Here is a 27484-nt window from a genome sequence, read left to right on the forward strand (position 1 = left end):
AAAATTAATAAACAACCATCATTTGGCACTAGGGACGATATTTTTAAAAATGAATGGAATGCTATTCTGGAAAGTTGCTCTCAGTCTCTGGTCAATTTAATTATCAGGGAGAGAACAACACTCCTGAAGAAATTAAATGATGAAATTAGCCTATTGCAATCTATGGTACATCCTTATAAGGATTTAGATGACTTTGCCTCATATGAAAAAGAACTACTCTTTAAAATAAATAAAAATACTAAAGAGCTAAGGGAGAAAAAACAGAAAAAGTTTTTTAGGGATGTTAATCTTCCTGCAGCCCTTGATGATACACCATGTTCTACAATGGCACAATCCAGTTTACGGGTTGGTGAGGATTCCATCCCCTTTAAGAAATATAAAATTAACCCTCAAAGGCGAGAGGCTGATAATAACCCTAGGTATCCTAAGGATCATAGATATTATCAGGATAAAAGAAGGCGAGAAGTTGCCGATAAATCTAGATATACTAACGAATATAGAAGAGATCAAGATCATAGGAACAATGATCAATACTATTCAAAATGGGGTACCAGGGATTATCAATACAGAAATAATTATAAATCTCGGGAACATACAGGCTATAATAGAGGGGGCAATACAGCAAGAGATTGGGTAAATAATAAACGAGAAAGAATTAATTCTGATTACACTCAGTTTAATCATCCGAATAGATTTTCAGGCTTAGAGAACCAGGAACAACAGAAATTTCATGAACCAGAACGCTCTTCTTTTTTATGGGATCGCAGGGCGACAAGGTGGAACAAACATTAGCTATTAGTACTAAAAAAACAAGGAGGGGAAAAAGGGCCGGACGAAAAAATAACCATAAACAGAAACAGAAACATAATAGAAGGAGAAAAATTAGTCCTTTACCAATAATAGACAGTATTGAAACTGATGGGAATGATTTAGCTAAGGGGAAAGTATTTAACCTTACAGATAGAGAGCTAACTGAGGAAGAATTGAGAGTCCTTCAAAAAGGACTCAAATTTGCTCCATCATTTCACCCCAATTCATTTAATTTATTTATTGATGTGCAGAAGTATATAAGAAAGTTGACCATTAAACGCTTCTTTTTAAATAAAGAGAGAGAAGAAGGCACACAAAGCACTGAACCCACTACCTTTTCTAGATTTAAGCCACCATCCACCTTTTACCCCTCAAATTTTAAAGGAAGTTTTTTAGATTGTTTTAACAACGTGGTATGTGAGGAAATTAATAGAATAATACAAAAAGAACAGAAAAATAAAGGTAGGCATCTAAATAGAAATAAAAAGTGTAATCTGTCCAAAAAAGAGTTTAGTGCATTAAAATCACTTAAAGATGATAGTTCAATAATCATAAAGCCTGCAGATAAGGGTGGAGGAGTGGTCTTACTGACACGGGATGCATATATAGGGGAAATTAATAAACAATTGGGAAACAGTGATACATATAAAAAACTAAAGGGTGATCCTACCTTAAGAATCAGTAAAGCACTCTTAGAGTTAACTACTGATGCTTTAAATAAAAAAGTGATTAATAAGAATGAGTTCGAATTCCTTAACATAAAAGAACCAACTGTTCCCTGTATATATGTTCTCCCGAAAATACACAAAGACCCCCTCCCACCCCCCAGGAAGACCCATTATCTCTGGCTGTAATAGCATCACAAGTAATTTGTCTGCTATGGTAGACCATTACCTCCAACCGTTAGTTTTAGAAACAAAAGCCTATTTACGAGATACTGGCGATATTTTGAGGAAACTATCTCTATATAATTGGCATGAGGGCGATCTATTATGCAGTGCTGATGTCAGTACACTGTATACTATTATAAATAGAGAAAAAGGTCTGGTAGCGGTGTCCTACTTTCTGGATAAAAGCACTTTGGATTCTAATTTAAAGAAATTTATTTTAGACAGTATTGATTTTATCCTCACAAATAATTATTTTTTATTTGAGGGGTCCTTTTATCTACAGTGTGTGGGCACTGCCATGGGCACCAGGTTCGCCCCCAGTTATGCCAATCTATACATGGCCTATTGGGAGGACCAAGTGATATGGCATGATGGCATACTGGCGGCGGGCCTGGTGTCCTGGCATCGCTTTATTGATGATGTACTTTTTATTTGGAGAGATGGTGAGGATCTTTTTAACCAGTGGTGCACCGACCTTAATTCAAATGCTTTTTCTATTGTATTAACTTTTTCTTATAGTCCTTTGGAAGTGTCCTTTCTAGACCTTAATATTTATATTGATGATGGCTTATTAAAAACCAGAACTTTTAGGAAAAAAACGGATTCAAATAGTTTTATTAATACCACAAGCCAACACCATAAAAATTGGCTTGATGCAATCCCATTCGGGCAATTTTCCCGGATTAAGCGCAATTGCACTGATGTGTCTGTATGCGAAGCACAACTTGATGAGGTATCAGTCAGGCTAAGTGCTAAAGGTTATTCTGGCAATCTATTGCAAAAGGCAAGAGATAGAATAAATATAACTGAAAGAAAGGAGCTTTTGAAGATTAAAACTAAAGAAGATAATATTAATAATAAGAATAAACATGAATGGGCCTTCTTCAGCCAATATAATAATTGTCACCGAGAGATAGAAAAGGTTTTTACTAATAATTGGAAATTATTACAACAAGATCCAATTATAGGCACACTTATTCCAAATAAACCAGTCTTTGTCTATAGGAAGGCACCGTCCTTAAAAGATCATTTAGTCAAAAGCAATTTAACAACTGAAATTAGGCAGAGCATCAGAACAAAAGGTTTCCATCGATGCGGGGATTGCCTTATGTGTAAGACAGTTAAGACTAAAGATAAAAAAGTTAGCAGTTTACACATTGGGGATAAAATATACCCTATTAATGAATTTATTACCTGCCATTCCAAAAATGTTGTGTATCTTTTACAGTGTACCTGCGGCTTGCTATATGTGGGGAAGACCACGAGACAACTAAAAATTAGAGCAGCCGAGCACATTTACAACATTCGTAAATCTCTTTTGACTCACAATGTTTCTGCTCATTTCCATAGTTATCATGAATCAAGGGAATGTCACATTAAGAATTTTTGGGGTATCCAATTGATATTACCTAGATCCAGGAACCGCGATATAGACAAGCGACTATCACAAGCCGAGATGCGGTGGATACATTATCTAGGAACTCTCGTCCCCAACGGACTTAATGTGGACTTTGCGCTTAAATGCTTTTTAATATAATCAATAGTCCACATTTTTCAATTTTATGTATTTATATATATTTTTTATATAGAATATTTTAATATATTTTTTATATACTTATATTTATTTTGATTACTTGATGTTTCATTCCCTTGAATTCTTGTGTCAATTTATATTTTATCTTCTGTCACTCTGATGCACTTTAAGAATATATACTTTGTCTTACTGATGCCTTTGTTCTGCTTTAGTTTTACTAAGAGGATAATGTATCTGGACTTGTTGTAAAATAGACTGGGAATGGATGTGACCTCTTTCCTGGCGAATGAAACGCAAATCATGACGTCACTTCCGGTTCCGGTATTTAGAAAAAGACTGTGGAACGCATATGAACCATTTCCGGTTGAATGGAACGCAAACCGCGATGTCACTTCCGGTTCCGGTTTGGCGCACGGACGGCGCAAATCAGCGGGGATTGGAAGCACCTGTTCACTCCTAATATAAGGATATTCAAGAGAGCATAAGCCACGCTACTGAGGAAGGACTTTGGTCTGAAACGCGTCTAGCGTGGCTCTTTGGACGGACACCCTGCATGGTTATAGATCGTAGGTCTGCTACAGCATTCACATTCCGGAAGTGAGTGTTGTAATCCCTCGAACATCAGGAACTTGCCTATGCTGCTTTACCATTGGGGAACCCGTTATGCTGTGTTTTTACAAGTGTTTGTAAGTGCATATTTGTATTAAAAAATTGTTTGCTGCTTGTACATACTTGCACTATCTATATTTCTTTTCTGTGGTATCATACACCTTATCATGGAGTCAATTTGAAGGATCCAAAGTATACCTGGAATCGATGCAACTACTAGATGCTGAAATTGCCACTACAGGAATAATATCAGGCTCAAATCAAACCTCATGTTTGTAAGTGGATCCCTGTAATAAAATTTGAATCTTGTTTTAAATAATCTGCACTATTATATATTTTTTGTTCTTTTCAAATGGTAAACTGTGGAAATCTACGGATTAAGACCATTCTACATTTGTGCTGATTACTTCCCTAACGTTAAGTATTACTGATTGACTTATTATCCACACTGGTGATAAGTTTTTTGCATGAAGTGTTCAGAATATATTTTGTGAACGTGGTACTCTCCTTAGCGCTGGAGTGTGTATATCTATCTTTTTCTTCTATTCACTGTTTTCTGAGTAACCTGGATGCACTACTCTGATATACATAACTAGCTGCAATAAAAAGGGGGGTTTTCTTGCGCACCAAAATTAGAAATAGATTTTTTGTTTACTATAGTTTTTTCTCTCCAAACATAATACCCTTTTTTGTGGTACCGGGGGTAACATCAGAAATGTGCAACACATTTTTCATTGCCTCAATCATGTAACGTGTGGCCCTACTGGAAGTTACATTAGTCTCATCGTCGTCGACACTGGAGTCAGTATCCGTGTCGACATCTGTGTCTGCCATCTGACGTAGCGGGCGTTTTAGAGCCCCTGATGGCTTTTGAGACGCCTGGGCAGGCACAGGCTGAGAAGCCGGCTGTCCCACATTTGGTATGTCGTCAAACCTTTTATGCAAGGAGTCGACACTGTCGCGTAATTCCTTCCACAGCACCATTCACTCAGGTGTCGACCCCGCAGGGGGTGACATCACATTTATCGGCATCTGCTCCGCCTCCAAATAAGCCTCCTCATCAAACATGTCGACACAGTCGTACCGACACACCGCATACACACAGGGAATGCTCTGACAGAGGACAGGACCCCACAAAGCCCTTTGGGGAGACAGAGAGAGAGTATGCCAGCACACACCAGAGCGCTATATAACACAGGGATCCCACTATAAATGAGTGTTTTTCCCTTATAGCTGCTTATATAATATATACTGCGCCTAAATTTAGTGCCCCCCCCTCTCTTTTTTACCCTTCTGTAGCTTGTACACTGCAGGGGAGAGCCAGGGAGCGTCCTTCCAGCGGAGCTGTGAGGGAAAAATGGCGCCAGTGTGCTGAGGGAGATGGCCCCGCCCCTTTTCCGGCGGACTTCTCCCGCTTTTTCTGGAATTCTGGCAGGGGTATTTTTACACCTATATAGCCTTCCTGACTATATATGGTGTAGATTTGCCAGCCAAGGTGTCTTATATTGCCCTCAGGGCGCCCCCCCCCCCCAGCGCCCTGCACCCATCAGTGACCGGAGTGTGAGGTGTGCATGAGGAACAATGGCGCACAGCTGCAGTGTTGTGCGCTACCTTGTTGAAGACTGAAGTCTTCTGCCGCCGATTTTCCGGAACACTTCTTGCTTCTGGCTCTGTAAGGGGGCCGGCGGCGCGGCTCCGGGAACGAACACCAAGGTCGGGTCCTGCGGTCGATCCCTCTGGAGCTAATGGTGTCCAGTAGCCTAAGAAGCCCAAACTACCACCTGTTAGGTAGGTTCGCTTCTTCTCCCCTTAGTCCCTCGCTGCAGTGAGTCTGTTGCCAGCAGATCTCACTGTAAAATAAAAAACCTAAATATACTTTCTTTCTAGGAGCTCAGGAGAGCCCCTAGTGTGCATCCAGCTCAGCCGGGCACAAGAATCTAACTGAGGTCTGGAGGAGGGTCATAGTGGGAGGAGCCAGTGCACACCAGTAGTCTAAAGCTTTCTTTTAGTTGTGCCCAGTCTCCTGCGGAGCCGCTATTCCCCATGGTCCTTACGGAGTCCCAGCATCCACTTAGGACGTTAGAGAAATATAACTTTTATTAGTATTCTAAGTAAAAGATATGCGTAAAAAGCGAAAAATTAATTTTAAAGAGAAAGTGTAGAAGTGTCAAAGAGAATGAAAATGTGTATTAAAAAATCGCTATATGTGAAAAGACTCCATGAAATATTTCTTCTGAAGAAATTCAGGAAATAGAAGGAGAGCAATACATATGCGTTTTTTTTAATACACATTTTCATTCTCTTTGACACTTCTACACTTTCTCTTTTAAATTAATTTTTCGCTTTTTACGCATATCTTTTACTTAGAATACTAATAAAAGTTATATTTTAGCTATTATGTAATTTTTTGTGCACCACATTTTGGACATTTTCCTCTTCTTCTTGAATCATGTGATTATAGTCTTTGTGTCCGTGGTAGCACCCCCCATTTCTTGTGATAACTTTAGAGTGAAACTAAATTAATATTTTTTTTCTGGGGGTCTTTTGCTTAAACAATACTTATCTGTACTTTAGCCTGTGCGCCCTTATCTCTAGCTACATGAATGAATTGTGCCCAGATGATGTAAAAATTATTATGATTTTTGCCTTGTATTTGATGGGCCAAAGGGGTAATTGGTCTAAACAGAAATGGACAACACATATGCAGGGCCAGTTCAACCCGCTCAGCAAAGGGATGCAAAGCAGGGAGGCGCAAGGCTGGAGATGCACTCTCCTTGCTCTGTAACCCTGCTTATGTCCGTTGTTACTGGAGGCTGCGACTGTGCCTGTCACACTGTATGACAGGCAGCGGTGCCGTCAGCTTGAATCGTCCTCCCGACACCCTGTGAAAGCATCAGTGTTCAGGGCCTGAAAAGGGGGCAGAGCTACATGGGAATGAAAAGGCATAGTTACATGGGACCAGGGTTGCTGTATTTTAGAGGGAGAGAATGAGCTGCTACAGATCTGGCCAGTCAGACTTTGATAGTTAAGTGGAGAGAAAGAGAGAGAGAGATAAATTGTGTGTATTTGTGTGGGCATCATTATGTGTATAAGCAGGGGCGGATTGGTAACAAAAAGCGGCCCTGGAAAAATTTGTACTAGTGGCCCCACATGGGCAACACCAGAGGTGTAAGGTCTAGCCATGGGCCATGGCAGCAGCACCCTCTCCAAAAAACTTTCCAGATAGTGGGCATGTCCATCAAGGGGGAAGTTAAAAAGAAATAAAATTAAATATTATGAGCACATTATATGATACATCTTCAGAATTTAGGAATCTATATCATTCTTTAGAAATATATATTTTCTTGCTTATTACACCAACCGTATCCCAATCACTATTCACTCAATCTTATATGTCAGCCAAGCAGGCAGACAGAGCATACACTAGATCATCTGCAATCACAGGCTAAGTGGCAAAGTAATTTTCATATATGCAAATTATTTAGCATCTTATTCATTATGTCTATAAAAAGGACCACATGTCCTCAAACAAAACAGGCCCCACGGGTGCGCCGGCCCACCGGGAATCTTCCCTGTAAACCCTATGGCCAATCCGCCTCTGTGTATAAGTGGCACTTCTGCGGGCATTATGTATAAGGGGCACTACTATAGTGGGCATTATGTGTATAAGTGGCACTTTTGTGGGCATTATGTGTAAGGGGCGCTACTACTGTGTGCATTATGTACAAGGAGCGCTACTACTGTGGGCATTATGTGTATATGCGGCACTACATCTGTGGGCATTATTTATAATGGGCGCTACTACTGTTTGCATTATGTGTATAAGCAACACTGCTACTGTGGGCATTATGTATAAGAGGTGCTGCTACTGCGGGCATTATGTGTATAAGTGGCCCTACTACTGTGACCATTAAGTATAAGGGGCGCTACTACTGTGCGCATTATGTATAAGGGGCACTACTACTGTGGGCATTATGTGTGTAAGCGGTGCCACTACTGGGAGCATTATGTGTATAAGCAGTGCTTCTACTGTGGCCATTATGTATAAGGGGCGCTACTACTGTGGGCATTATGTATAAGCTGCACTACTACTGGGGGCATTATGTGTATGAGAGGTACTACTACTGGGGGCATTATGTGTATTAACAGCATTACTACTGTGGTCATTAGGTGTATAAGGGACACTACTACTGTGGGCTTTATGTTTATTAGTGACACTACTACTGTGGGCATTATGTGCAAGTGACACTACTACTGTAGGCATTATGTGTGTAAGTAGCAATACTTGGGGAATTATGTATAAGTGGTGCTACTACTGGGGCATTATGTGTATAAGCGGCACTACTACGTGCAGTGTAATTTGAATAAGATTGTGCTACTGTGTGGCATCATTTGAAATGGGGCTACTATTGTGTGGCCACACCCCTTCCTTGTAAGACCCAACCCCTTGCGCAGTCCCTTTCTAAAGTATGGTAGGGTGTAAACTGATAAATTTATAGTTTGCAGGGGGGCGTCGAACACACTAGCACCGGCCCTGTACCTATTTATATTTTGCAGCTAGTAAACAAATTCTATTACATTAATACATGTAATTCCTCAAAATGAACCCAAGAGGGAGACAAAGCTTTCATTTAGAAAATGGTAATGAACTATCTATTTTCAAGGTGTTAATGTCACAGTGCTACACGTAACTACTGTATACCATGTCGGCCTTCAGCACACGCCTGTGTTTCTCCTTCCAACTTTCTACAGTTGGGAGGTATGTTATAGACATGATGTACCTCCATTGCCATGTCCTGAAACTCATTTCCAGTCCATGAGACAATTTTCCCCAGGTGAAAGATTGGACAGTAATGATTTTCTTTGCCGTAGCGACACGTCTTCAGGAATGAATCATCTTTTGTGTTCAGAATGTTAGTTCTACGATACAGAATTAGAGCATTAAAGTCAATGGTGCATTCCACTGACCGACACATTTAACTGAGAATATCCCAGAAAAAAAAGAAAGAAAGAAGAAATTAACCCTAAACCTGATGTTCACTTTGGGTAAAGTTTACTAAGTTATGATAAAGTGCCTAATTCAAACCTGGTCGCTCCTCTGCAAATTTGCAGAAGTCTGCAATCAGATAGTCGCCGCCCATAGAGAGTGAAAACCCGCCCCGTGCAAGTGTGCGAATGCATGTGTACACCGAGCCAACACTTTGCCAGACAGCGGACACCTGCAAATCCATTCGCAACTCACTGGCCATCAAATGATTTTTCCAGTCTGTGCAGTCGGTGTGTAGCCCAGGACTTACTCCTACAGTGCAATACAAACAGGCTGGTCGGGGTCAAAGCCCTCCCTGAAAACGCTTGGGAGCGCCTGCGTTTTTCCTGACACTCCCAGAAAACGGGCAGTTACCATCCACAAACGTCCGCTTCCTGTCAGCCACCTTGTGAACGCCTAGCGATAGAAATGTTTGCACCATTCTGTGTCGCTGTTTAGGCTCACACCTGCGCATTGAGGTGCATACGCATGCGCGGTCATTCGATAATCGCCGCTGTGTGATTTTGCACAACTGCGATCAGGTCTGAATTAGGCCCAAAATACAAACTTACCAATCTGGTACCCCATGTCACAGTCTCCCATAGCCTAGTACTGTTCTCTCTGCTACTACTATTTGTCAATGTTATACTGGCAGTGATATTGGTGATGCCTCTCCTCTGTGGACATAAATGGTTCACAGGTGAGGAGCGTCGAGCATCAGCAAGAAAACAAACCCACCTAAGCCAGGGGCCATGCTACCGTTAGGCAGCTGCCTAGGGCGCAGGGAACTGGGGTGCACCACTGAGGCCACCGAACACTAAAATTAAGGATATCTTGGTAAGATTATTGGCCCTCATTCCGAGTTGTTCGCTCGCAAGCTGCTTTTAGCAGCTTTGCACACGCTAAGCCGCCGCCTACTGGGAGTGAATCTTAGCTTATCAAAATTGCGAACGAAAGATTCGTAATATTGCGAAAAGACTTCTCTGTGCAGTTTCTGAGTAGCTCGAGACTTACTCTTCCAGTGCGATCAGTTCAGTGCTTGTCGTTCCTGGTTTGACGTCACAAACACACCCAGCGTTTGCCCAGACACTCCTCCGTTTCTCCAGCCACTCCCGCGTTTTTTCCAGAAACTGTAGCGTTTTTTCAAACACTCCCATAAAACGGCCTGTTTCCGCCCAGAAACACCCACTTCCTGTCAATCACATTACGATCACCAGAACGAAGAAAAAACCTCGTAATGCCGTGAGTAAAATACCTAACTGCATAGCAAATTTACTTGGCGCAGTCGCAGTGCGAACATTGCGCATGCGCAGTTAGCGGAAAATCGCTGCGATGCGAAGAAAATTACAGAGCGAACAACTCAGAATGACCACCATTATTGTACTTCAGAAGCAATTTCTGAATGATTTTCTAATTAAACAGAACTGTTCTTACATTTACTAAAAGTACGTTGAACATTAGGTGCTCACATGTCTGTTGCCAGTACTGCACATGTTCAGCAACACAATTCCATATGCTGGTTTGGTCACATCTTACACGCCTTACTACTGGAGAGGCTGCACAGTGAAGGAAGGAAAGCTGAATAATACAAATGGGCATATCCACGTAACTTCAAATTAGACATGGACACAGGCGCATATATGATGTGTCCAATAGAAGGTGTGGCTATTGAATAACGAGACTGATGCTATAATTTACGTTTAATTATATTAAGTACACTTTAACTCAGTTCCCCAATCTGTATCTACACACCGCTGCATTCTTATTTTCCATTGGTCAAAGCTGTGCTGTAGCTCATTATCTGTCAGCTGCCTCAACAACTCTGTCATTTTCTTCTTTACCTCAGTAGCTGATGCAATACAAGTTCCCTTGAGTACAGATTTGAATTAAGGGAAAAGAAAGAAGTCACAAGGTGCTAGGTCTGGTGAGCATGGAGGGTGTTCTAGGTAGCACTGAAATCTGTTTCTCGGCCAAAAACTGCTTTACACAGAGAGCTGTGTGTGCTGGTGTGTTGTCCTGATGGAGGATGAAACCATTTTTCCACAACTCTGGCATCCTTCTTATAATTTTGATATCAAAGAAAATAATTAACATGGCTTTGAATTTGGATTTGCTTTGACTGGCTTTCTTAATTCTTGGCGATGATGGTGTTTTCCAGCGCATGGACTGGCGTTTTGTCTCAGGATCATACTGGAAGGTCCGTGTTTCATCACAGCTAATAACTTTACCTAAACAATACCAATCTGCTTGAATTTGTTCCAAAATGTCTGTACAATTATCGATTTTCTTTCTGTTTGGCTGTGAGAATCCTTGGAACCATCTTAGCACAAACCTTTGTCATGTTAAGATCTTGATGTACAATTTGCCTAACAGTTTCTGTGATGATGTTTACCATATCTGCTATGGGGGGTAATTAAGAGTTGATCAAAGATGTACTAAATTTAGCAAATCTACGATCATTTACTCTGACATGCTAGTCCGCCCCGCATGTCAGGCCCTAGTGTGTTGGTTTATTGATAAATGTGATGTTTTCTCATCACACGTCATTAAATAAATGAGCTTTTATCTTCCAGAGGTATTACTGGCAAATAATTACATAGTATTTCCTCAGCACCATTGGGGCTTTTGTATTAGTGTTTCTAATATGTACGTAAAGAATTCACAACCACTGATTAATTAAATTACTGCCCTACAAGAGTCTTTGGGTCCTGCAGTCTTTAATCATTATAAGAGCAACGCATTAATTTAGCTGCCACATGTACGGACTCTATAAATACGAAGTGTATGACTCATACTTCACACTATAAATAGAGCTTTCTCCATAATGCACTCTGGGAGCATCTTTCTTATAATTTGTCCTGTCCAACATGCCGTGGTCAGAATGACTGACATCTGCTTATACTACATTCACCTTTTGGGCAAAGACATGAAGGCTGATGTGCTTTGGGCACATATACAGCCGTCTGTGATTACATGGAGACGGAGTAGCTGCAGTGATCATTTAAATAAAACATTTCATAATAAAATGTATTTATTATATAATCATTTTTATAGTAGACAGTAAAAGAAACAATGGAGGTCATTCCGAGTTGTTCGCTCGCAAGGCGATTTTAGCAGAGTTGCTCACGCTAAGCCGCCGCCTACTGGGAGTGAATCTTAGCATCTTAAAATTGCGAACGATGTATTCGCAATATTGCGATTACACACCTCGTAGCAGTTTCTGAGTAGCTTCAGACTTACTCGGCATCTGCGATCAGTTCAGTGCTTGTCGTTCCTGGTTTGACGTCACAAACACTCCCAGCGTTCGCCCAGACACTCCTCCTTTTCTCCGGCCACTCCTGCGTTTTTTCCGGAAACGGTAGCGTTTTTTCCCACACGCCCATAAAACGGCCTGTTTCCGCCCAGAAACACCCATTTCCTGTCAATCACACTACGATCGCCTGAGCGAAGAAAAAGCCGTGAGTAAAAATCCTAACTTCATAGCAAATTTACTTGGCGCAGTCGCAGTGCGGACATTGCGCATGCGCACTAAGCGGAAAATCGCTGCGATGCGATGAAATTTACCGAGCGAACAACTCGGAATGAGGGCCATGATCATAAAGATTCATATAAACAACAAGAAGTAATATGTTGGAGGCAGAGCCAGATATTGACCTTATGGTGCCCCAGTCAATATACGGGTTGAGGCCCCCCCATGTTCCAGATTGATGACACTTAAATTATTTGTACTTTTAGTAATGCCCCTTGCACATTATGGCACACACCATAATTCCCCTTAGACAATATGCCACACACCGTAATGCACGTACACATTATGCAACACACCGTAATGCCCCTTACACATTATGCACCACACCGTAATGCCCCTTACACATTATGCACCACCCCGTAATGCCCCTTACACATTATGCACCACCCCGTAATGCCCCTTACACATTATGTATCACACTGTAATGCCCCTTACACAATATGCCACACACCATAATGCCCCTTACACAATATGCCACACACCATAAAGCTCCTTACACATTATGCCAAACACTGAAATGCCTCTTACACATTATGCCATGCACTGTAATACCCCTTACACCTTATGCACCACACCATAATGCCCTTTACAAAATATGCCACACATCGTAATGCACCTTATATAATATACCACACACCATAATGCCCCTTACACATTATGGGGATAATTCTGCGTTGATAGCAGCAGGAATTTTGTTAGCAATTGGGCAAAACCATGTGCACTGCAGGGGAGGCAGATATAACATGTGCAGAGAGAGTTAGATTTGGGTGGGGTGTGTTCAATCTGCAATCTAAATTGCAGTGTAAAAATAAAGCAGCCAGTATTTACCCTGCACAGAAACAAAATAACCCACCCAAATCTTACTCTCTCTGCACATGTTATATCTGCCCCCCCCCTGCAGTGCACATGGTTTTGCCCAACTGCTAACAAAATTCCTGCTGCGATCAACTCACCCCGTACTACCCTGTATTGCCACTTTCACATTATGTATCACACTGTAATGCCCATTACACAATATCCATACACAGTAATGCCCCTTACACAATATGCCACACACCGTAATGCCCCTTTCACATTATGCACCACCCCGTAATGCCCCTTACAAATGATGTATCACACTGTAATGGCCCTTACAAACTATGCCACACACCGTAATGCACCTTATATAATATACCACACACCCAGTGGCATCAGTGGCATCACCAATGGAAAGGGTGGAAAGGGTGACACCAAAGTGCTGGCTCTTCTGTAGTGACAGGAGTGGAGTGCTGCAGTGTGATATTCACCTGCAGCACTCAGCTTCTGTCACACATGAAGAGCCGGCACTGCACTCAGCCCAGCCTCCGGGGGCAGCCAGCATCCCTGGGGATGCTGGACATGCCCCCGGAGTGAAGAAATGGAGACCGCCGTGAGGCCATGCCCCTTTTTGGGTGGGGGGTGCAGTGCAGAGTGCGCAACGGGTGTCAACACACCTGGTGACGCCTCTGCACACACCATAATGGCCCTTACACATTATGCAGCACCCCGTAATGCCCCTTACACATTATGTATCACACTGTAATACCCCTTACACAATATGCCACACACCATAATGTCCCTTACACAATATGCCACACACTATAATGTCCCTTACACAATATGCCACACACCATAATGTCCCTTACACAATATGCCACACACTATAATATCCGTTATACAACATGCCACACACCATAATGTCCCTTACACAATATGCCACACACCATAATGTCCCTTACACAATATGCCACACACTATAATGTCCGTTATACAATATGCCACACACCATAATGTCCCATACACAATATGCCACACACTATAATGTCCCTTACACAATATGCCACACACCATAATGTCCCTTACACAATATGCCACACACTATAATGTCCGTTATACAATATGCCACACACCATAATGTCCCTTACACAATATGCCACACACCATAATGTCCCTTACACAATATGCCACACACTATAATGTCCGTTATACAATATGCCACACACCATAATGTCCCTTACACAATATGCCACACACTATAATGTCCCTTACACAATATGCCACACACCATAATGTCCCTTACACAATATGCCACACACTATAATGTCCGTTATACAATATGCCACACACCATAATGTCCCTTACACAATATGCCACACACCATAATGTCCCTTACACAATATGCCACACACTATAATGTCCGTTATACAATATGCCACACACCATAATGTCCCTTACACAATATGCCACACACTATAATGTCCCTTACACAATATGCCACACACCATAATGTCCCTTACACAATATGCCACACACTATAATGTCCGTTATACAATATGCCACACACCATAATGTCCCTTACACAATATGCCACACACCATAATGTCCCTTACACAATATGCCACACACTATAATGTCCGTTATACAATATGCCACACACCATAATGTCCCTTACACAATATGCCACACACTATAATGTCCCTTACACAATATGCCACACACCATAATGTCCCTTACACAATATGCCACACACTATAATGTCCGTTATACAATATGCCACACACAATAATGTCCCTTACACAATATGCCACACACCATAATGTCCCTTACACAATATGCCACACACCATAATGTCCCTTACACAATATGCCACACACCATAATGACTATTACACATTATTCACAATACCATAATGCCCCTTACACTTTATGCCACACAGTGTAATGCCACTTACAACTATGGCACACACCATAATGCCCATTACACATTAAGCCACACACCATAATGCACATTATATATAATAATGCAACACATCATAATACCCCTTACATATTATGCCACACTCACAGTAATGACCCTTATAACAATTTTCCTCACAGTAATGCTCCTTGCACATGGCAGCCTCATACTTACCAGGTTGGGAGCTGCTCTCTATCCTGGTGCTCTTAGTTGCAGCCGCCCTTCTTCCTTGTACTGCTCATTGGTGGTCATTCCGAGTTGATCGCTCGCTAGCAGTTTTTAGCAGCCGCGCAAACGCTATGGCGCCGCCCACTGGGAGTGTATTTTAGCTTAGCAGAAGTGCGAACGAAAGGATCGCAGAGCGACTACAAAGTTTTTTGGTGCAGTTTTAGAGTAGCTCAATACCTACTCAGCGTTTGCGATGACTTTAGACTGTTCAGTTCCTGTTTTGACATCACAAACACGCCCTGCGTTCGCCCAGCCACGTCTGCGTTTTTCCTGGCACGCCTGCGTTTTTTCGAACAGTGCGACTGGAAAGCTTTTCTAGACCTTGTGTGAAACTACATCGTTCATTGTAATAGTACATCGCGCGTGCGCATTGCGCCACATACGCATATGCAGAAGTGCCTTTTTTTGCCTCATCGCTGCACAGCGAATGAATGCAGCTAGCGATCAACTCGGAATGACCACCATTGTCAGGAGTTTATATGCCCATGCTTTTCTCTTCCTGGCAAGTGGTCCCCGCACTTCAATGCACTACTGTATATAGAAGTCTGAGACAGCTGGGTGAGGAGGTCTAAATCTGGCTCTGGTACACCCTGTGGCGATGACGGCATGATATTCGCTGCCTACCCACTAGAGATGAGCGGGTTCGGTTCCTCGGAATCCGAACCCGCCCGAACTTCAGCTTTTTTTACACGGATCCGAGCGACTCGGATCTTCCCGCCTTGCTCGGTTAACCCGAGCGCGCCCGAACGTCATCATGACGCTGTCGGATTCTCGCGAGGCTCGGATTCTATCGCGAGACTCGGATTCTATATAAGGAGCCGCGCGTCGCCGCCATTTTCACACGTGCATTGAGATTGATAGGGAGAGGACGTGGCTGGCGTCCTCTCCATTTAGATTAGAAGAGAGAGAGTGAGATTGAGACAGAGACACTTGATTTACTGGAGCTTAGGAGTACTAGAGAGTGCAGAGTTTACTAGTGACTGACCACTGACCAGTGACCACCAGTGCAGTTTTATTTAATATAATCCGTTCTCTGCCTGAAAAAAACGATACACAGTGACTCAGTCACATACCATATCTGTGCTCAGCCCAGTGTGCTGCATCATCTATGTATAATATCTGACTGTGCTCACACAGCTTAATTGTGGGGGAGACTGGGGAGCAGTTATAGGTTATAGCAGGAGCCAGGAGTACATACATATTATTAAAATTAAACAGTGCACACTTTTGCTGCAGGCAGGAGTGCCACTGCCAGTGTGACTGACCAGTGACCTGACCACACTGACCACCAGTATAGTATACTATATTGTGATTGCCTGAAAAAGTTAAACACTCGTCGTGTGACTTGTGTGGTGTTTTTTTATTCTATAAAAAACTCATTCTGCTGACAGACAGTGTCCAGCAGGTCCGTCATTATATAATATATACCTGTCCGGCTGCAGTAGTGATATATATATATTTTTTATATCATTATTTATCATCCAGTCGCAGCAGACACAGTACGGTAGTTCACGGCTGTAGCTACCTCTGTGTCGGCACTCGGCAGTCCATCCATAATTGTATACCACCTACCCGTGGTTTTTTTTTTCTTTCTTCTTTATACATACTACATCTCATTATCATCCAGTCTATATTAGCAGCAGACACAGTACAGTACGGTAGTCCACGGCTGTAGCTACCTCTGTGTCGGCACTCGGCAGTCCATCCATAATTGTATACCACCTACCCGTGGTTTTTTTCTTCTTCTTTATACATACTACATCTCATTATCATCCAGTCTATATTAGCAGCAGACACAGTACAGTACGGTAGTCCACGGCTGTAGCTACCTCTGTGTCGGCACTCGGCAGTCCATCCATAATTGTATACCACCTACCCGTGGTTTTTTTTTCTTTCTTCTTTATACATACTACATCTCATTATCAACCAGTCTATATTAGCAGCAGACACAGTACAGTACGGTAGTCCACGGCTGTAGCTACCTCTGTGTCGGCACTCGGCAGTCCGTCCATAATTGTATACCACCTACCCGTGGTTTTTTTTTCTTTCTTCTTTATACATACTACATCTCATTATCATCCAGTCTATATTAGCAGCAGACACAGTACAGTACGGTAGTCCACGGCTGTAGCTACCTCTGTGTCGGCACTCGGCAGTCCATCCATAATTGTATACCACCTACCCATGGTTTTTTTTTCTTTCTTCTTTATACATACTACATCTCATTATCATCCAGTCTATATTAGCAGCAGACACAGTACAGTACGGTAGTCCACGGCTGTAGCTACCTCTGTGTCGGCACTCGGCAGTCCATCCATAATTGTATACCACCTACCTGTGGTTTTTTTTCTTTCTTCTTTATACATACTACATCTCATTATCAACCAGTCTATATTAGCAGCAGACACAGTACAGTACGGTAGTCCACGGCTGTAGCTACCTCTGTGTCGGCACTCGGCAGTCCGTCCATAATTGTATACCACCTACCCGTGGTTTTTTTTTCTTTCTTCTTTATACATACTACATCTCATTATCATCCAGTCTATATTAGCAGCAGACACAGTACAGTACGGTAGTCCACGGCTGTAGCTACCTCTGTGTCGGCACTCGGCAGTCCATCCATAATTGTATACCACCTACCCGTGGTTTTTTTTTCTTTCTTCTTTATACATACTACATCTCATTATCAACCAGTCTATATTAGCAGCAGACACAGTACAGTACGGTAGTCCATGGCTGTAGCTACCTCTGTGTCGGCACTCGGCAGTCCATCCATAATTGTATACTAGTATCCATCCATCTCCATTGTTTACCTGAGGTGCCTTTTAGTTGTGCCTATTAAAATATGGAGAACAAAAATGTTGAGGTTCCAAAATTAGGGAAAGATCAAGATCCACTTCCACCTCGTGCTGAAGCTGCTGCCACTAGTCATGGCCGAGACGATGAAATGCCAGCAACGTCGTCTGCCAAGGCCGATGCCCAATGTCATAGTACAGAGCATGTCAAATCCAAAACACCAAATATCAGTAAAAAAAGGACTCCAAAACCTAAAATAAAATTGTCGGAGGAGAAGCGTAAACTTGCCAATATGCCATTTACCACACGGAGTGGCAAGGAACGGCTGAGGCCCTGGCCTATGTTCATGGCTAGTGGTTCAGCTTCACATGAGGATGGAAGCACTCAGCCTCTCGCTAGAAAACTGAAAAGACTCAAGCTGGCAAAAGCACCGCAAAGAACTGTGCGTTCTTCGAAATCCCAAATCCACAAGGAGAGTCCAATTGTGTCGGTTGCGATGCCTGACCTTCCCAACACTGGACGTGAAGAGCATGCGCCTTCCACCATTTGCACGCCCCTTGCAAGTGCTGGAAGGAGCACCCACAGTCCAGTTCCTGATAGTCAGATTGAAGATGTCAGTGTTGAAGTACACCAGGATGAGGAGGATATGGGTGTTGCTGGCGCTGGGGAGGAAATTGACAAGGAGGATTCTGATGGTGAGGTGGTTTGTTTAAGTCAGGCACCCGGGGAGACACCTGTTGTCCGTGGGAGGAATATGGCCGTTGACATGCCTGGTGAAAATACCAAAAAAAATCAGCTCTTCGGTGTGGAAGTATTTCACCAGAAATGCGGACAACATTTGTCAAGCCGTGTGTTCCCTTTGTCAAGCTGTAATAAGTAGGGGTAAGGACGTTAACCACCTCGGAACATCCTCCCTTATACGTCACCTGCAGCGCATTCATAATAAGTCAGTGACAAGTTCAAAAACTTTGGCCGACAGCGGAAGCAGTCCACTGACCAGTAAATCCCTTCCTCTTGTAACCAAGCTCACGCAAACCACCCCACCAACTCCCTCAGTGTCAATTTCCTCCTTCCCAAGGAATGCCAATAGTCCTGCAGGCCATGTCACTGGCAATTCTGACGAGTCTTCTCCTGCCTGGGATTCCTCCGATGCATCCTTGCGTGTAACGCCTACTGCTGCTGGCGCTGCTGTTGTTGCTGCTTGGAGTCAATGGTCATCCCAGAGGGGAAGTCGTAAGCCCACTTGTACTACTTCCAGTAAGCAATTGACTGTCCAACAGTCCTTTGCGAGGAAGATGAAATATCACAGCAGTCATCCTGCTGCAAAGCGGATAACTGAGGCCTTGACAACTATGTTGGTGTTAGACGTGCGTCCGGTATCCGCCGTTAGTTCACAGGGAACTAGACAATTTATTGAGGCAGTGTGCCCCCGTTACCAAATACCATCTAGGTTCCACTTCTCAAGGCAGGCGATACCGAGAATGTACACGGACGTCAGAAAAAGACTCACCAGTGTCCTAAAAAATGCAGTTGTACCCAATGTCCACTTAACCAAGGACATGTGGACAAGTGGAGCAGGGCAGGGTCAGGACTATATGACTGTGACAGCCCACTGGGTAGATGTATGGACTCCCGCCGCAAGAACAGCAGCGGCGGCACCAGTAGCAGCATCTCGCAAACGCCAACTCTTTCCTAGGCAGGCTACGCTTTGTATCACCGCTTTCCAGAATACGCACACAGCTGAAAACCTCTTACGGCAACTGAGGAAGATCATCGCGGAATGGCTTACCCCAATTGGACTCTCCTGTGGATTTGTGGCATCGGACAACGCCAGCAATATTGTGTGTGCATTAAATATGGGCAAATTCCAGCACGTCCCATGTTTTGCACATACCTTGAATTTGGTGGTGCAGAATTTTTTTAAAAACGACAGGGGCGTGCAAGAGATGCTGTCGGTGGCCAGAAGAATTGCGGGACACTTTCGGCGTACAGGCACCACGTACAGAAGACTGGAGCACCACCAAAAACTACTGAACCTGCCCTGCCATCATCTGAAGCAAGAAGTGGTAACGAGGTGGAATTCAACCCTCTATATGCTTCAGAGGTTGGAGGAGCAGCAAAAGGCCATTCAAGCCTATACAATTGAGCACGATATAGGAGGTGGAATGCACCTGTCTCAAGTGCAGTGGAGAATGATTTCAACGTTGTGCAAGGTTCTGATGCCCTTTGAACTTGCCACACGTGAAGTCAGTTCAGACACTGCCAGCCTGAGTCAGGTCATTCCCCTCATCAGGCTTTTGCAGAAGAAGCTGGAGACATTGAAGGAGGAGCTAACACGGAGCGATTCCGCTAGGCATGTGGGACTTGTGGATGGAGCCCTTAATTCGCTTAACAAGGATTCACGGGTGGTCAATCTGTTGAAATCAGAGCACTACATTTTGGCCACCGTGCTCGATCCTAGATTTAAAACCTACCTTGGATCTCTCTTTCCGGCAGACACAAGTCTGCTGGGGTTGAAAGACCTGCTGGTGAGAAAATTGTCAAGTCAAGCGGAACGCGACCTGTCAACATCTCCTCCTTCACATTCTCCCGCAACTGGGGGTGCGAGGAAAAGGCTCAGAATTCCGAGCCCACCCGCTGGCGGTGATGCAGGGCAGTCTGGAGCGACTGCTGATGCTGACATCTGGTCCGGACTGAAGGACCTGACAACGATTACGGACATGTCGTCTACTGTCACTGCATATGATTCTCTCAACATTGAAAGAATGGTGGAGGATTATATGAGTGACCGCATCCAAGTAGGCACGTCACACAGTCCGTACTTATACTGGCAGGAAAAAGAGGCAATTTGGAGGCCCTTGCACAAACTGGCTTTATTCTACCTAAGTTGCCCTCCCACAAGTGTGTACTCCGAAAGAGTGTTTAGTGCCGCCGCTCACCTTGTCAGCAATCGGCGTACGAGGTTACATCCAGAAAATGTGGAGAAGATGATGTTCATTAAAATGAATTATAATCAATTCCTCCGCGGAGACATTGACCAGCAGCAATTGCCTCCACAAAGTACACAGGGAGCTGAGATGGTGGATTCCAGTGGGGACGAATTGATAATCTGTGAGGAGGGGGATGTACACGGTGATATATCGGAGGATGATGATGAGGTGGACATCTTGCCTCTGTAGAGCCAGTTTGTGCAAGGAGAGATTAATTGCTTCTTTTTTGGGGGGGGTCCAAACCAACCCGTCATATCAGTCACAGTCGTGTGGCAGACCCTGTCACTGAAATGATGGGTTGGTTAAAGTGTGCATGTCCTGTTTTGTTTATACAACATAAGGGTGGGTGGGAGGGCCCAAGGACAATTCCATCTTGCACCTCTTTTTTCTTTTATTTTTCTTTGCGTCATGTGCTGTTTGGGGAGGGTTTTTTGGAAGGGACATCCTGCGTGACACTGCAGTGCCACTCCTAGATGGGCCCGGTGTTTGTGTCGGCCACTAGGGTCGCTTATCTTACTCACACAGTCAGCTACCTCATTGCGCCTCTTTTTTTCTTTGCGTCATGTGCTGTTTGGGGAGGGTTTTTTGGAAGGGACATCCTGCGTGACACTGCAGTGCCACTCCTAGATGGGCCCGGTGTTTGTGTCTGCCACTGGGGTCGCTTATCTTACTCACACAGTCAGCTACCTCATTGCGCCTCTTTTTTTCTTTGCGTCATGTGCTGTTTGGGGAGGGTTTTTTGGAAGGGACATCCTGCGTGACACTGCAGTGCCACTCCTAGATGGGCCCGGTGTTTGTGTCGGCCACTAGGGTCGCTTATCTTACTCACACAGTCAGCTACCTCATTGCGCCTCTTTTTTTCTTTGCGTCATGTGCTGTTTGGGGAGGGTTTTTTGGAAGGGACATCCTGCGTGACACTGCAGTGCCACTCCTAGATGGGCCCGGTGTTTGTGTCGGCCACTAGGGTCGCTTATCTTACTCACACAGTCAGCTACCTCATTGCGCCTCTTTTTTTCTTTGCGTCATGTGCTGTTTGGGGAGGTTTTTTTGGAAGGGACATCCTGCGTGACACTGCAGTGCCACTCCTAGATGGGCCCGGTGTTTGTGTCGGCCACTAGGGTCGCTTATCTTACTCACACAGTCAGCTACCTCATTGCGCCTCTTTTTTTCTTTGCGTCATGTGCTGTTTGGGGAGGGTTTTTTGGAAGGGACATCCTGCGTGACACTGCAGTGCCACTCCTAGATGGGCCCGGTGTTTGTGTCGGCCACTAGGGTCGCTTATCTTACTCACACAGTCAGCTACCTCATTGCGCCTCTTTTTTTCTTTGCGTCATGTGCTGTTTGGGGAGGGTTTTTTGGAAGGGACATCCTGCGTGACACTGCAGTGCCACTCCTAGATGGGCCCGGTGTTTGTGTCGGCCACTAGGGTCGCTTATCTTACTCACACAGCGACCTCGGTGCAAATTTTAGGACTAAAAATAATATTGTGAGGTGTGAGGTATTCAGAATAGACTGAAAATGAGTGGAAATTATGGTTTTTGAGGTTAATAATACTTTGGGATCAAAATGACCCCCAAATTCTATGATTTAAGCTGTTTTTTAGGGTATTTTGAAAAAAACACCCGAATCCAAAACACACCCGAATCCGACAAAAAAAATTCGGTGAGGTTTTGCGAAAACGCGGTCGAACCCAAAACACGGCCGCGGAACCGAACCCAAAACCAAAACACAAAACCCGAAAAATTTCCGGCGCTCATCTCTACTACCCACCACTGCACAGTGATGCAAAATCTTTCTTTGTGGAGCTTGTGATGACACATATGGCATTACAGCGCTTGGCCCACTTACGGTCATGTTTCAACATTGTTTTGTGGTTCAGTGCTATTGTGCAGCTTGCTGCAAAAGTGTGTTGCTTTATGTTCGTTTGCAGTCAAGTAAAGTTGAAAGCAGCATGCTGATCTCAGCTCCTGGTCTCCATGTATGTTTGTGTCAATGAGCACTTACACAGACACAACAACTGTAACATGGTATACAGTTAATGTCAATTTCCTGAGACTCCGATATGTGGGTAGGACACAATAGTTACCAAAAGTATGTATCACTTGCAACAAAACAAACTGATGTTGTGCAGTACCATTATTTTCCCAATAATTTGCTGCTCAATATTTGTTTTTCTATTAAGCAAATTAATTTACTAATTCCTTCTGATGAATATTTGCAATTAACAAAACAAACAGCAATGGTGAACAGAAGCACAAGAACACAAATCCAGCAAATCTGCTGCTCAATGTAACTAGAGCAATAATGATGCCATCCATCTTGTGGATACAGTTGCACTGATAGCTTTGTACTATACAGTAAAAAATGTTCATGGTGTTAAGTCCTGGAGGACTGAACAGTACAGGCAGAGCCAAGGTGAGTATCGTACTAACTACAGGGGTTTTAGACACTGAATACAGGACTGGAGTATCAGTAGTTTGCCGGAATATATGACCTGCAAATAGGGCTGGTCCAACCTATACTCTAACTACGGCGGCACGTAAAGTGCAAGCCAGCAAACGGCGCCATGAGGAATCAGCCCAGCATTGTAAGGAGCCGGTGTAAGGAGCAGGTGGATAGCGGTAATACAGAGGAGACACACTGCCGCCTAGGAGACCAGACGCTGCCGAGTGACGTCATCCACCAAACCTCCCTGCACCTCGCTTCCCTCGCTGGACGCAGCGGGGAGGACAGGCGCCAGAAACAACAAGCCACGGACAGCCCTCCATCACACCAGGCTGAGGAATCCCGTGAACTTTTGGAGAAGTAGGGATAGCTAGATCTCCTAAGGACTGGTCTGGATACCGCAAAGAGAGCTCTAGAAACAGCTGTAAACATATGTTTAACCAATTTTTTTCCTTACAGGTGCCACCTAATTAGCGCTCGTTCTTTTAGTCATATATCATTTTATTTATTCGAGCTGCTATACACTTCAAGCGCATGAAACATTTTATTTAATTGTAAGGAGCCGCTCTGCTTCAACCCAGCCCCCAGCGAGCCCACGAACACACAACAGACAAACAAGGAATGATCTCAGGGCAGTGGCTCACCTGGCTACCCTTGCACCCTGCTGCAAACCTTGGCCTGAGATCCCAGGACTCCTCTCGGCAGCAATGAGTGAGAGCTGGGGGCATAGTTGCCTACCCTCCCTCATTCTGCAGGAGACTCCCTGAAACAGCAGCAATCTCCCTGACTCCCAGTCCCTGATAAGGAGGGAGAGGGCGACATGCCGGCACCTCTCTTTGGTCAACCAATAACTGAACAAGACAACTTCGTTTCTTGGGCAAATCAAAAGGTCACAGCTTTATTGATTAAATACATAATCACAACCAAAACAAACTGCAGGGCACGAAAAACAAGGGGAGCGATGCGCCATGCTCACGCAACGTTGTACCACCTGAGGCGTGGCCGCCCCGCCTTCGTGGGTATGCGGCCCCGCCTCCGACAATTTGGTACTACCCGGGGCGTGCCCGACCCCACCATGTGGTTACGGGACCACGCCCCTACCATTTTGGGACCAGCTACCATCCGCACAGCACCCTACCTTGGCGCGCAACCCGTATGGCCCCTGCCGTATTAATGCTGGAACCAGGCGTGCGGCCACCTATTGGTGAATATGCGAGGCATTCTGTAAATCCCCTACTTTCATGCCTTGTGCACTGCTCCCTCCCCGCCGACCAAACTGTGACAATAACATCCTTCTCAACAACCTATACAGAAATGTAAGAACATGAACTTGAAAAATCACAAATGTTTCTTTTTGCTCTTTTTTTTTTTTTTTTTTAAATAATTATATATAAAACAATGACATGCAATATCCAACATCGTTACATAACTCTTTACGCCTCCTGGCTGCCGCCTATGACCGCTTAGACACCTCTACCTTTTTAACTCACCGGGCTGGGTGGGCGGGCGTCTTGTCCTTGCTGGGGGGTGAATGCACTCAGCCCCCCCGGCTCCCAGCATATAAACCTCCTGCTGCCCACTCCCCTACAATTAAATCCTCTAACCCTCACTGGCCGTTATGATCAGCCAGGTGCTAAAAGGGGGACCGCTGTGCTGGCTGCTACCTCCCCCCCATCCCACCTGCCTGGGGGGTTCCCTCCATTGCCCCCAGGAGCTGCCTTGCGCCCCTCCCCCTTATCTGGCTTCGGGGGCCATCTTTGGCTACCTTTCGTCCCTTATAGTCCAGCAATCTCCCTGATTACACCTTACCCCCATTATGTAGCTGTTACATTCTTGGAGGGAATAAGAAATCAGAGATAAATACATTCAAATGGGCTCATCAGTGCCATTTGCCTGCATTGGTTATAAGGCACAATGATCCCCATGGCTACATGCATTTTAAATAAGGTTTCTTATGGCCACTTACAGTATATGGAACCTCTTGTAAAACAATACACAAACAAAACCTGCAAAGTATCAGTGTCTTTTTTTCAAGAAATAGATATTACTAAGTTTGGGCCTCATTTACATTTGGATGTAAGTCATTTTCATAACACGCCTCTCCGATGTAGCAGTACGCACCTGCGCTTTTAGTTGTTACTTTCACAATCTCCCTGAAATGCTTTTTCAAAAGTAGGCAAGTATGGCGGGGGGCCACAAAGTGCTGGTGCTGCCGCTTACTTCATTTAAAAGGAATAGGTTTGCCACCTAGAGTAGCATCAGCAGGTGCATAGTGAACAAGACTTATGAAAACATCATTATTAATATAAATGAAATGTTAATCTTGGTTATATTCATTCTTTTAAAATACAATGCATTAGACTATAACAGTGTTACCATAACAACGACATAAGCACTTACTTTGAAAATGCAAACTTTGGAAACCTTATGGAGTTTTTAATGTAGACTGTAAAGTTCTCGGCTTTTCCAAGCAATGGTACCCTAAGAATGAATAAAGAAAACATAAACTCTGAGAACTTAGTAATAATAATTAAAAAAAGCACATTTTCTAATAATAATATTAAACGTGTTTTCAGGGCAGGCTCTACCATTAGACAGCTTTAGGCGGCTGCCTGGGGGTGCTGGCCTCTGGAGGGCGCCATTGGAATTCAACTAGCAAAAAACGGAAGGATGTCTTTGTATGCAACCTCCTCCTTTTACACTGTGTTGGCTGCTGCTGGGTCTAAGCAGATGCAGCCACCGCTATCAGGCTGTGTCACATAGTGCCTCAGCGCTTCCTCCGTGCTGACACCTGTAACATCGTCATGTGAAGGCACATAGGAGGTGGATGTAACTATGGCTTCCAAGGGGCGCCCCCCATTGGCTGCTCTTCATAGCCTTAATGCACCTCCTCCAGACCCCTGGATCCCGCCAGTAGCAAGTAGCATGTGACTACATGTCTGCACCTGCAGCGTCGCTGTAATGCTGCTGCCTGTAAGAGGAACCATGCCAACTATAAGGAAACACAAGGAAACAACTTTTAGGTAAGTAACCCATGGGCTTTTCTGCGGGACCACACACAGTACAGATCTTACAGCCCGAAGGGTGGTTTGCACTTGTAAACAGCATAATAGGGAAAACACAGGAACTGGGGCACAATATTGTACATATGGAGGATGGGCCATCAGTAATGAACTTACAGATGGGGGGATGGAACACAATAAGAAGCATACAAATATATGTATGTGTGCATATATGTACAGTATGTATACACAACACATACAATTAAATATCCCCACCAGACCCTATATGCAGATGCAGTTGTCCCTTTTCTCTGTATACAGTATGTATAATGATGCAGTTCACCACAGCTCACCTAGTGGCCACCTGCACCTTCCCTCTGAGACGTGGTGATGCTGGGGTTTGCAGGTTAGGGGGCGCTAGGCTGAAGCTTTGCCTAGGGTGCAGAAAGACCTTGCACTGGCCCTGCATGTTTTCAAACGTCATCATTATGTGGGAGAAACTATTTTTCAAATTTAATGAAGATGGAAACTATACTCCTACTAAAATGATGGTAAGCAGGAAGCTGGATCAGTATTTTTTTGTTTTTACAAAGGCTGGTCTGATACCAAGAACCAGGATATACTGTAAGTGTTAGTATCCTGAGAGCATTGGGGGTTAGTTTGTTACAGGTTTACAGCTTACTTGGCTGCTTGGTGAGCTTGGCAGATATCTGAGTGGCGAGTGAATGCCACAATTTTTTTTCCATACAAGTTAATTATATCCCTTTCACACAGAAAGGCAAATTCCCAGGTGAAGAAGTTCTACCTGTTAATTTGCAGGTTCTTTTTCTGTGTGAAAAGGTCAACCTGGGTTGAAATTCCCGGGATTTCG

General features: G+C 44.0%; 1 protein-coding gene across 2 annotated transcripts in view; it reads right to left on the reverse strand.

Moving 5' to 3' along the window:
* P2RX5 (purinergic receptor P2X 5) overlaps positions 1–27484 on the reverse strand; it is a 332606-nt gene that overhangs the window by 68348 nt on the left and 236774 nt on the right. For both annotated transcript variants that reach the window (XM_063955830.1, XM_063955831.1), the window contains exons 6-7: positions 26012–26092; positions 8625–8763 (exon numbers count right to left, since the gene is read on the reverse strand). In XM_063955830.1, coding sequence (XP_063811900.1) covers positions 8625–8763; positions 26012–26092 — 220 coding nt within the window. The remainder of the gene's footprint in view (positions 1–8624; positions 8764–26011; positions 26093–27484) is intronic.

This window comes from Pseudophryne corroboree, chromosome 2, assembly GCF_028390025.1.
Source record: "Pseudophryne corroboree isolate aPseCor3 chromosome 2, aPseCor3.hap2, whole genome shotgun sequence".
Taxonomy (NCBI): domain Eukaryota; kingdom Metazoa; phylum Chordata; class Amphibia; order Anura; family Myobatrachidae; genus Pseudophryne; species Pseudophryne corroboree.